The sequence below is a fragment of the Equus caballus genome, chromosome 20, assembly GCF_041296265.1.
Source record: "Equus caballus isolate H_3958 breed thoroughbred chromosome 20, TB-T2T, whole genome shotgun sequence".
Classification (NCBI taxonomy): Eukaryota; Metazoa; Chordata; class Mammalia; order Perissodactyla; family Equidae; genus Equus; species Equus caballus.
In genome coordinates this window covers 39758705-39770727 of record NC_091703.1, presented here as the reverse complement: position 1 = coordinate 39770727, position 12023 = coordinate 39758705, and the positions used below count along the sequence as shown (strand labels likewise).

The following is a 12023-nucleotide window of genomic DNA, read 5'->3' as shown; positions in this document are numbered from 1 at the left end:
TTTCATTTGTCTACAGATATTTTTTTATTTATCCTTTAATTTCTTCAATGCTCCATTGGTTTTTCAGTAGCATGTTGTTTAGTCTCCACATATTTGTCACTTTCCCAGCTTTTTCTTGTAGTTGATTTCTAGTTTCATAGCATTATGGTCAGAAAAGATGCTTGATATGATTTCAATCTTCTAAAATTTATTGAGGCTTGCCTTGTTTCCCAACATATGATCTATCCTTGAGAATGTTCCATGTGCACTTGAGGAGAATGTGTATTCTGCTGTTTTTGGATGGAGTGTTCTATATATATCTGTTAAGTCTATCTGGTCTAGTTTTTTGTTTAATTCCACTATTTCCTTGTTGACTTTCTGTCTGGATCTATCCATTGATGTGAGTGAGGTATTAAGGCCCCCTACTATTATTGTGTTGTTGTTAATATCTCCTTTTAGGTTTGTTAATAGTTGCTTTCTCTCTCTTTTTAAACAGGATCTTCAGCAGGACGGCAGAGACGCACTGGCTCATTTTGTCTTAGTTTTCTTTGGAGGAGTTCACACGTTGCTGCGCTTTCTCTGGAATAACCATTTGATGTAGAAGGAACGTAAATGTCAAGTTCTTCTTTCCTTCTACTGTCTGAGAAAATGTGAATCCCCCCAGGACAGATGGGAAGAAGACCCTTCTCCCTCCCCCTCTCATTTTTACCCATCACTGTTGGTTTATTCCTGATTTGTTGGAGAACTGTGGACTCACTGGCAATTTGTCCGTTCAGAACTACCAACTCTGAGATGTCTGTGACTGCCTCACGGTAGAGCCCAGGGAATACTTAGGAACCCAGGAGGCCTTGCCATGTAGGAAACACCAGCACTGTGGGTGGTCCCAGTGCTCCTTGTAAGGAAACTTTGCACATCTCCTTCCATGAGAGAAATTGAACCTCATCCTCAAACAGGAGGTCACAGAAATGGGCGCTTGCTCCTGGGCCCCTCCCTGAGGACCAGGCTCTCCAGTGACCTGTTGGCCCCGTCTTGTTGCCCAGGTCCAGATCTGCAGTGCCTGGTCTTCCCCTTCACCTTTCTGGCTACCTCGAAGTCCCTTTCGCCCCTTTTAGAAGTATTACAAGTATTAAGAAAGTTTATTGTTATAAATTATAAGTTTTATATATGCGTTTTGAGTTCTTTGTAGGAAAAGTGTTATTTAAAAAATGAAATAAATTTTGTTATTTTATTGAGCATGAAACACCTGTGCATATTTCTTCTGCGAGGGAGGGATTTCATTTATTCCTGCTCATATGGGTTCATAATTCTGTAGACTTTGATCATATGTAACATCATCTTTGTCCTTCCAAATGGAAATGTCTATTTTTTCAGTCTGTCTCAGGCAATGCCTTTGTTTCCATCATCACCTAGGTTTTGGGTTGCTGGCATGGAACAGGTCCTAAAACTTCCTTCTTATTTGTTTATTTTATTTTTTTGAATAGGTATTTATTCACATAGTTCAAAAATCAAAACACTATAAAAAGGTTTATAATGAAAACCCTTGCTCTTATTTTCTATCCTGAATTCTAATTATGTTTATTAGTTTGTTATATATCCTTCCAGAGTTTGTACAAATACCAGTTAAAAAAATATATATATATATTTACACACAAAAGGTAGCATGTAATACACACTGTTCTGTTCCTTGATTTTTTTTGCTTGGCATGGTGGTCAGGCACTGTTCTAGGTATCTTAGTAAATGTTAATTCATTTACTCTTCATAACTACCTTATGACTCAGGTATTATTATTAGCTCTGTTTTATTGTTAAGGAAACTGAGGTAATAGTAGAGAGAGGCAGCGTAGAGCTTAACTAACTTGCTCAAGGGCACACAGCCAGTAAGTGGCATAGCTGAGATTCCAAGCCAGACAGGGTCCGCAGAGTCCCAGTCCCTCAGTGCTGTGCTGGACTGCCCCTTGGAGAGCTTGCCATGGTCCACAGAGAGCTCTGTCAGACGCGGCACCGTATTCTGCTAAATGGATGTACCATACTTTATTTCATCAGCCCCTTTTGTAATGGATGCCTGGGTTGTTTCCAATCATTTGGCATTATGAGCCGTGCTGAAACAAATAGCCATGGGCATTTTGAATACGTGCAGGTATATCTGTTGAATACATTTCCAATAGTGGGATTGCTGGGGGAAGGGTGAATGTCATCTGCGACTTTGCTACATCCTGATGTACTGCCCACCATGAGTTGGACCACTTTACACATCCAGTGAAGGGCCCGTTACTCGCAGCCTCTCCAGCAGATTATGTTATTAAACTTATGAATTTTTGCCAAATTAATGGGTAAAAAATATCTCAGAATAATTAATTTGCACATCTTTTATAATGAGTCAGTCTGAGCATCCTTTTCTATGTTCAAGGACCATTCGTCATTTTGTTTTATGTGGACTGTCTATACATATCCTTTGTCCATTTTTCTCTTGGGTTTCTGGCCTTGTTCTTACTGGTTTCTAGGAGCTCATGGTATATCACTGCTAAATCTTCTTTTTTCTTTCTTGGCATGGCTTTTTCTGTCTCCTGCCTCTAATTTTTTTTTTTTTTTAAAGATTGGCACCTGAGCTAATATCTGTTGCCAATCTTCTCTCTTTTTTTTTTCTCCCCAAAGCCTCCATGTACATAGTTGTATATTCTAGTTGTAGGTCCTTCTGGCTCTGCTATGTGGACGCTGCCTCAGCGTGGCTTGATGAGCGGTGCCACATCTGCGCCCAGGATGGGAACTGGCGGAACTCTGGGCCGCTGAAGTGGAGGGCGTGAACTTAACCGCTCCACCATGGCAGGCCCTAAGCCTTCTTTATAACAGCATCTACACCGCTAGATTTTTGGCAGGTTATTAAGGTTTCTTCCCTCCTTTTCTCTGGCAGTGTGTCTACTTTAGTGCTTACAAGCTCTCTTGGCTTCCCCTCAAGGCAGTGGAAGTTGAGGCAGGTGCACACGGGTGATGGGTGGATGGGCGCCACACCTGGAGCAGCCAGAGGCCTGGGGACAGGTGCCAGTGGGGATCCACTGAGTACTTGGTTCTCGGTCAGGAGCACCACAGGCGCTCTGATGGTGGCGCTGGGCCCAGGGCAGTGGAGCCAAACGGCAGGCGGAAGCCGGTCCAGCTAGGAAGCTCACTCGTGCCTAAAGGGGCGAGGCACCTGGTCCAGGCGGACAGCATGGGAAGCCCCCTCTCATCCATCTGCAGAGACGCACAGGGTGACATGAAGTTGGTCTGTCGCTGTCCGGAGCGCAGGACCAGGGGTTCCCTCGGCTCCCCAGATCCCGCAGAATCCCATCTGCGTCCCCCTAGGAGCCGGGGTCAGGCTGCCCGAGGGGCTGTCCACCGGCAAGAGGATGCGAGCAGGACTGGCGCCTCCCTGCCCGCGAGCGGACAGCGCCCTGGGGCTCCGCTCCCGCCGGGGCTAGCCTATACCCTCCCCCGAGCCCGCCGGGGCTGGAGTGGAAGCCGGATCCCGCTCTTTCGTTTTCGTTTCCCGGAAGGATAGCAATTACCGGAGAGCCCTCGGCGCCTGCTCGCCCTGGCAACCCAAGCGCACGCCAGCCGGCACTTCTTGAAAGAGATTCCTCCCACGCGACCTTCCAGTTTTCAGGGCCAAGTGAGGGTTTGGGGAAGGAACGCCTGAGAGCGCCGGCCTAGGGCCCAGCAGCCGCAGCCAGTGGAGCTCTCACGACGAACAGCCGGGTGGCTCCCTCACCTCCACCTGTAATGCAGGTAAGAGCCTGACGGCTGAACCACGCAGCGCGCCCGCGGAGCCACCTGCCCCCTATCCCTTCTCCACCACCTCAATTTCCGTACCCATTTTTTCAGATCTTTTTTCTGGCTGGAATCTTACTTTCCAACGCGTTCCCAAACTTCACCATCCACCCTTCACCGCCCCTGACTCACCTCCAGCCCTTCGCTCTCTCTTTGAAATCCTCTGCGTTTTATACTGCTCCTCCTACCCCCTCCTTACCCCTACATCAACCAGATGTGAAGTCCCTGGAAGTTCCTACACAAGCCAGACCTTCACAGCTGACAATCGCAGCCCCGCAGGGGCCTCCCTCCTTAGCTGTCCCTCTCCATTTGCCCTCCATTTGCCGTATTTCCCTAGGAGCCTCAGAACCACCCCCAGATCCGGGCCCACTTCCCACCTCCAAGGCCTTTCTCCTCTCCCTCCCCATCTCTAAGATCCATAGTCACATCCAAATTTTATCAGACCTCTCCCTGACCTTCATGCTGAAGCACGGAGCTCGAACCCTCAGCAGCTCCCCAGCTGGCCTCTTCCAGGCAGTCACAGCCTGGAATTCCCCATTCCTCATGCCTGAAAGAGGGTGGAGGAGCAGACAAGGAGCTTCCTGCAGGTCCTAGCTCTCCAGCTTGGCAAGCCCCAGTGGCCAGGTGGCAGCCTCTGAGGCTGGATTACCTGGGAAACAGCATCCACTGGGGCAGCAGGACTGGGAGCCGACCAGCAGTGCGGCGAGAGCTCCCCGAAAGGTGTTGAATCCTCTTCTGCATTGGCCAAGGCTTCTGGAGTTTGCTTCACTGGCTCCAGATCCACAGTCTTTCTGCAGATGGCTCTCCTCAGACACCGAGAGATGAATGTAATGCTCTTGAGGATCCTAGAATGAGAAAATGACCCTTGCTGGGACTGGTTTCACTTTTACTTTTCATGATGTGGCCTCCTTTGGCTGAGCATGAGCCCCCAGGATCCTCCTGTTTCTACAAAGTTCTGTCACTCTTTTCATTCTTTCATCCTGATGGATGAGCCACCTCACCTCTGGGGGCTGGGCAGCTTGTAAAGCTGTAAAGATACAGACTTTACTTGATGGGACCTTGGGATTCAGAGATTTATCCTTTCTTTTTCTCTTTTGAAAATAACGTTTACTTGTTTATTTATTTCTGATTTAAGGTCTTTGTATCCTGGCCCCTCAGGTTCCCTGTGTCTTCTCCCCAAGGTTCCAGTGAGTCCTAGGTCCTCAGATTTCTAGCTTACAAGTCAAGTCTTGGCAGGGGAGCCCTCTGCTGGGATTAGGCACATGCGTGAAAAGCTTGAATGGGAAAGATGTAATTTATCAAGTGTCCAGTCTGCACAAGATGTTGACAAGCTGAAGACATCCATGATTCCTACCTTTTGTGTGTGTGTGTGAGGAAGATTTACCCTAAGCTAACATCCTTTGCCAGTCTTCCTCTTTTTTTAAATTTTGCTTGAGGAAGATTAGCCCTGAGCTAACATCTATGCCAATCTTCCTCTACTTTGTATGTAGAATGCCTCCACAGCGTGGCTGATGATGGACTAGGTTTTTGCCTAGGATCCGAACCCGCGAAACCCGGGCCGCCAAAGCAGAGCGTGAAGAACCTTAACCACTCAGCCGTGGGGCCGGCCCCTGGTTCCCACCTTTAAAGTAGATGCAGAGATAGATGCTCTTTCCCTTTGAAAAAAATTATTGATACATTTAAGGATGACTGACCCTTCACCAAGGGGCTCTACTTTCATGGCCCTGGTTTTTCCTCTCTCTAGGAGGGAGCACTGGCCAGTTCTCCTGTGAGCCCTGAGGCAGCCACACCTTCCCCAGGCACCCAGACCCAAGCCCGAGGTGCCTCTCGAGTGAACCTGCTGGGCGAGGGGCCAATCTGCAAGCTGCCAGGAAGACTCCGTGAGTACAGGGGAGGAGGAAGGCCGATGTGTTTAAAGGACGTCAATGTGATGCATAAACTTCTTGATCTAAGAAATTGCCTTTCCTCCATTTGCTAGTTCTCTGCTGGGTTATCTTTGCCTTTTCCTTGGTGAGGAGGTCAGAGGAGGTAAATGTGAGTTCTCCCTGCGGGGAGTACAGCTGACAGGGCCACACGTGAGGGCGGGCGGTCTCCTCATTGGTCAGATGAGGGTTAGGGTGCATGAGCTGCTGGGTCCCTTCCAGCCTAAAGGCAAAGAGTTGGGGACGTTGCCAGTGAGGAAGCCAGATGGGGCTAAACAGTGAACAACTGTATGTGTGTAGAGCCCTCTTTTAAATAATTATGTTTAACTTTTATTGTTATAAAAGTAGCATGTGCTTGTAATCAAAAATTGGGAAATGGCAGAGAAGCATGAGAAGAATATATAGAACAATCAAATCCACCCAAAGATGACCATGGGAAATGCATTGGTGGTATCGTTTCATTTCATTTTCCTAAGTAATGCTCTTGCCCCAGGAAACTCATGGCCATGGAGCAGGCTTAGATTAACATATTTGTGCCTGTGTTTCAAACGGCAAAGCTGAGAGGTGGAAAAGCTAAGTGACATGCTCAGGATCACACAGGCTCTCCGTGCTAAGGTGAAACCTCCGTCCTGCTGATGATCTTCTAAGAGATTCTTAAATGTTCTTCCCAAGCCGTGGAAATCATGGGATAGGTGGCTAGCTGACTGCTGGTGGGATCTTTATTCTGGGAGGGAGTCTTAGGGCAGTCACGTCTAACCTGGATTGGAAAGTGTCCTGACCCCTTCCTGCTCAGCTGGCCTGGAGGCTGGAACACTGCTTTATTGATTTCACATCTTTCCAATTTTCTGGCCACAACCTGCTTTTTGAACCACTGACAGAACTGAGCAGAATGTGGGGTATTTTTTTTCACAGGCCTTGGGAAGAGCTTGTTGCCCCCAAATACCTCTGCCGTCCGCTGCCTGGCATTCTTTAAATGCAAGGAACAGAGCCTGTCTTTTCAGCGTTAGAAGGAAGGTGGGGACTCCCGGACGTGAGAGAACCCCAGTGGCAGTGCGATTTGGGGATGGGGTGGGGAGCTCTGTAAGGAACCTGTGTTGCTTCATTTGGTCCAAATGCCAGCCCTGGCCGGTAGCTTGGGGGCTCAGGGCTGCTGCAAGGAGATGTTTGGCAACAGTTACACAGAGAGTAGGATTTAGGCTCCATTCCCAGGCCAAGCCGTGGTGACAAGGAAAACAGGACTTTGGGGCCAGTCCTGAAGACCCTGACTGTTGCTGCTGAGAAGGCTCTTAGAGGTCATCTAACCCAGTCCCCTCATGGCAGCTGAGGACACGGAGCCTCAGACAGGGAGGGGCTTCTGTGCAGGGCACTCTGGATTGTCCCCTCTCGTCTCCCCCGATAGTCAAAGACCGCTCCCACAACCAGCTTGCCAAGTCCTAGAACTTCGACCCTGGGAGAGACCCTGGATGTCGCCTCAGGTAACTCCCTCGTATTCCAAGTGAGGAGTCTGAGGCCCAGGAGGTTGTGCGCTGCCCGAGGTTGTGTAAGCTTCCCTCCTCTCCCTTCCCCCAGCACCAGCTCAAGGTCCCTGGGTGAGAGGGCACGGGAAGAGCAGTGGGGATTTAGAAAGTTTAATCACCACCTCGGTAAATACAATTATACAAGCCTTTTAATTTTTTGAAGCCTGGTGGGGCCCCTCTAAGATGGTCACCCGGTCTTCCTGCACCTTTCTAGTGACAGGAATGTCTTCCCTCTTGTAAGCCAGCCTGTTCCCTGATTACTCAACTCGGGATACAGGGCCGTTATGACCTATTAAGAGCTCCTGAGGTACAGTCCTATTGCCTTGGGTTAGATTTCTCCAGAAGCAGACCCTGAAATTCTTCCCCACAGAGGAGAGAAGGAAGTCTGAGAACGTTCTGTTGGGCCAGGTGGCACTGTGGGCACCTGGAGCTCAGTCCCAGTGGGGACCTCGGGGGACAGTGAGAGCCTACCCTGAATTATCCCAACGCTGGGGTAAGGCAGCTGGTCTATATCCACCCGATTCCCAAGCATGATGGGATGAGGGCTGCTGCCAGGGGTGCTGACTCCCAGCTTTCTCAGGTGCCCTGGGCACGGGCTGAGTCAGGTGCAGAGTCAGAGGCCGGCATTCGGCATTTGCCGCCCCCAGAGTGTAGAGGTGAGAGCAAGGGCCATGGGCGGGGCACCAACAGCACCTCCCATACTTCTCGTCTTAGATTCCATGACTCATATTTACTTCTGAAAATATTCAGACAACACAGTTCTGGCCCTTAGTAAATATCTAACAGTCTTAAAAGATAGGGTATGCTAAATGAGTCATTTTCCTGTAAACAACATCCCCAGTGAGCAAACTGCTGACACCAAATGAGGGTTTGACCTTTCACATGGCTGGGGTGATGTCAGCCCGTTTCTCACATTTCTGGAAATTAGGTTTCCATCGCTGGGCATCTCTCTGACATTTATTCCAAGTCGCCCACCCCATTCCCTCCTCCACCTCCAGCTTTCATTCTAATCCTCAGGGCTGATTTGCCTCCACGGGAAGGTGAACAGACAAAACGCATCTTGCTCGGCTTTGGGAGTCCGCCCAAGTGGAGCCCACCAGGCATTTCCCTGTGGAGCGCACTCGCCAGTGTTTGTTTGCCTGAAATAAACAAAGATGTGCAGTCGAGCATGGAAAGTCCACTCCGAGGATGACTGTGATGTCTAGAGACAGGAGGTGGGCTGGGATGGAGGGGTGGGGTCCAGGGGTGCTCTAGCAGGGTGTCCCCCACTCACAAAAGGAGATTCACAACTATACTTCCCTCTGTGCAAGTGGACAGTGAGAGAGGATTCGCTCCTCCCCTGCCCTGGGTTGGGGGTGGGGGGGGATGGAGGAGGTGATGCCACCTCAAGGGACAACTCAGGGGATTTTGAGAGGAGGCAGTTTAGAGATGGTCACCAGTACAGCCTCATTCAATGACAGAGAGAGAACAAAAGTTATCTGTGATGCTAATGGCCTCATGGGGCCTCACACCCAGGTCCGGAGTCTCTTCATTTTCTAGGAGTTTATTCCTGGAAAAAAGCTCTATGAAGTTCCCGCTGTTGGATGCAGAGGGATTGAGACATCCTGGTGTTTTGAAGTGGACTTTCAGAGCTCCTGGCTGTGACTAAGCCACAGGCGATGTACAGCGCCACCTCTGATTTTCAGATGTCACTTAGGGCAAAGGGCTGGCACCTCTCCTCAGCTCCCTGGCAGCATACAACAAGGGAAAAGGGCCCTTGGCGAGTGTCAGCATATTTTTCGTACCCTTGCTCAGGTTCACATCCTCCACTTATGAGAGAGTCCCCAGCACTGATTTTAGTGCTTGATACAATTCTGCCAGTGTGGCTTCCTGGAATCCCAGACCAGGGTACCTGAAATTTTCACGTGCAAGTGAGTCTCCTGGAGCCTTTGGAAATGCAGATTCCGATTCTGCAGGTCTGCATGGGGCCTGAGATCTGCATCGCTATTAAACTCCTAGGCCGGGCTGTTGCTGCTGGAAGTGCTTTCAAGGGCCTCATTTTATGCAGCTGAGTCCTAACAGTGATTTTCAGTGTTGGTCAAGGCTCACTAAGGAGGGAAAATCAATTTAGTAGGTCAACTTTTAAAAAATGAAATAGTACATTTCAGAGTACATCATAGATAGTAGTGGTAGCTATGATTTCATGAATACTTTGATTTGGCTCTTTACATATACGTGTGTGTGGGTCATGATATAAAAATGTATTTTTTACTGTGAATTGAGGTCAGAATGGTTTGAGGTGAATATGATACAGTCTACACAGAAATTAAAATATAATGATGTACATCTGAAATTTATATAATGGTATAAACCAACGTTACATCAATAAGAAAAAGAAAAAAAAAAGGATGGTTTGAGAAATGCTGCCCTGGATCGTGGCATATTAGAAGCAGGAAATTAGATGGATGCAGGTGTAAAAGAGGGAGATGGGATGGAGCAGGGAGCATGGAGACTAGAAACTTAGAATGTTCTGGAAGCTGTGCGTATTGACAGTGGTGCTGTCACCTGACAATGAAAGGGAATATGGCAACAACAAACAGATCAAAGATTCCCCAAACCAACAATTTGAGGACAAAAAGCCTCTCCACCCCTAAGCTGACTCCTTCTTTGGGAAGAAGCCAAGCCAAACCCAGCCTGGCTTGACCACATCCCCACTCTCCCATTTCCCCATCAGACAGTGCCTTTGTGCAGTACACAACACAACTGTACGTGCTGGCCCTGCCCCCACAGTCTGGTGACAACCAGAAAGCCACGTATGATTACCAAGAAAAGCAGTATCAGCCAAGACAACCAGGACAAGCAATGGGGGGATGGATCTGAGGGGACTCTGGACAGACAGTGACATGCAGTCAACTAAGGACAATGGTAATTGCTAAACCACAGTCGTCATGGTAGAGAAACAAGATAGTTCCTTTGTTTGGGGCAAGCTCCACCAGTGAAGACGCTGATAATCATACTAAAGGCCATTTGTTGGGTTTTCATTCTTGACCAGGCATTGTGCTGGGCTTTCTGTATACCTGTCTGATTTAATACACTCAAATAGGCCTGGGAAGTAGATTCTTGTATTATCCCCACCCTTACAGATGTGAAAACTGGCTGTAGAGTGAGGGGAAATATCTTGTCCATGGTCACCCACAGTAAAGTACTGGAGCTGCCATTCGAGCCTGTGTACCTCAGACCCCACAGCTGTCACTCACTCTGAGCGACAGCCTTCAGCATCAGATGATGACAACTCCCATTTTTAGGAGACTAGCCAAGAATTTTACATCGTCTCCTGTGTTCCTCCTGGGGACCCTGTCCGTAGGTCAAAGCCAGCTGCTAGTTCTATTTGGTTGCTACAGGTTGGTCCAGCTCTGTTGTTTCTGGAGGTCACTGACCTAGTAAACTGCAGGGGTGTGGTAAGGAGTAGGGGGACACAGCTTTCACCAGGTGGGGAGGGGCTGCTCGAGTGGGTGTTGAAATCTGGACAGAGGGGTTTTGACTTGGTGGGGTTGATAGTTGGGAGCCATGTTAGTTTCTTGAGCAAGAGAATGAAAGAGATGCTGTAGGAAGGGAGACCTGGCTGGGGTGGGGCTGGGGGGCAGGAGAGGGCATTGGTCAGCATGCCTATAAGTCTCTCAGGCCCCTCACTGCTTGCTCAGCTCACTCATTTAGATAGTTTGTGTTTATGGAGCGTCTACTATGTGCCAGGCATTGCTCTAGGGGCTGGAGATGCCGCAGGGACTGAGACCGGCAGTGTGTGCCTTGTGGAGATGACATTCTGGGCGCGGGGAGGGGGGACTACCTAGGAAGCCCTAAGCCCAGTGGTAAGGGCAGTGGAGGACAATACAGCTGAGGAAGAGGAGGAGGAGAGTCCCCATAACCCTGCTCTGGGGTGAGGAGGATGGAGTGCTGACTCTTCAGGGAGACATCCCAGCCCTCCAGCTGTGTCTTGGGCAGAGAGTTCCTCAGAGACTGCGCCAGCTGGGGGCTCTTCCTGGATCTGTCCCAGAAGCTGGGAGCCGGCCAAGCTGGAAATCCCCAGTGAGCGAGTCACTGGGGCAGAGAGAGTAAGATGATAGCAGGCTAGAGTCCTGAGAGACGATGATGGTAGATGTGGAGGAGCTGAAAATATGATGGATCATTGCCGGGAGAGGGAGCAGCCACGGGCTGGTCTGCAGGTGAGGCTCCTGGGGTGGGGTTAGACCGGGAAGGGGAGACCCAGCGAGGCTCACCCCAGTAACTGGGAGGGAGACCTCAGGGGGGGCAGCGAGCACCTTAGGTAACACTCGCCAGTGTGTGTTGAGCTCTCAGGTGTGCTGGATCCCTGGCCAAGCATTTTACATGTGTTACCTCATTGAACAGCAGGCGCTCCGTCTGCCTTGGAAAGGACATCCCACGTGCTGGACACTGGTCTTAAAGTGATTATCTCTTAGAATCCTCGTGACGGCCCTGTGTGGCTAGTACTATTTTTGTCATTGTCCTCATGACAATAATGAAACTGAGACACAGTCATTTAGTTCCTGGCATTTACAGCTGACCTGGCAGCATCATCGGTACTTTTTGTTGCTGTTGTATGTTTTTACTTTTACTTTTTATTTTTTTAGGTATAATTTGCATACAGTCCAGCATGCAAATCTTAAGTGTACAGCTCCGTGAATTTTTATGGACGTACATGTGCGTGTAGCCGAGGGCATCTAGATCAAGATCCAGCCATTTCCACGGCCCAGGACGTTCCCTCCTGTCTCCTCCCAGTCAGTTCCCCTCCACAGGGCGACCCCTATTC

General features: G+C 49.3%; 2 protein-coding genes and 1 long non-coding RNA gene across 4 annotated transcripts in view; 2 read left to right on the top strand and 1 right to left on the bottom strand.

Moving 5' to 3' along the window:
* PXT1 (peroxisomal testis enriched protein 1) overlaps nucleotides 1-1219 on the top strand; it is a 26383-nt gene extending 25164 nt beyond the window's left edge. The window contains exon 3 of the mRNA XM_014734593.3: nucleotides 476-1219. Within this exon, the coding sequence (XP_014590079.1) occupies nucleotides 476-580 (105 nt within the window). The 3' untranslated portion in view covers nucleotides 581-1219. The remainder of the gene's footprint in view (nucleotides 1-475) is intronic.
* Nucleotides 1-4609, bottom strand: part of LOC138919486 (uncharacterized) — a 14082-nt gene extending 9473 nt beyond the window's left edge. The window contains exon 1 of the long non-coding RNA XR_011429694.1: nucleotides 4430-4609. This is a non-coding gene — a long non-coding RNA (uncharacterized lncRNA). The remainder of the gene's footprint in view (nucleotides 1-4429) is intronic.
* The window catches only part of ETV7 (ETS variant transcription factor 7), a 22065-nt gene continuing 13073 nt past the window's right edge, over nucleotides 3032-12023 (top strand). Inside the window, exons 1-2 of one of the 2 annotated variants that reach the window (XM_001917925.6) lie at nucleotides 3032-3738; nucleotides 5525-5660. In XM_001917925.6, the coding sequence (XP_001917960.4) occupies nucleotides 3733-3738; nucleotides 5525-5660 (142 nt within the window). In that variant the 5' untranslated portion in view covers nucleotides 3032-3732. Of the gene's footprint in view, nucleotides 3739-5524; nucleotides 5661-11270; nucleotides 11419-12023 lie in introns of those variants that run through there. The other variant, XM_070244479.1, reaches the window with a different exon arrangement.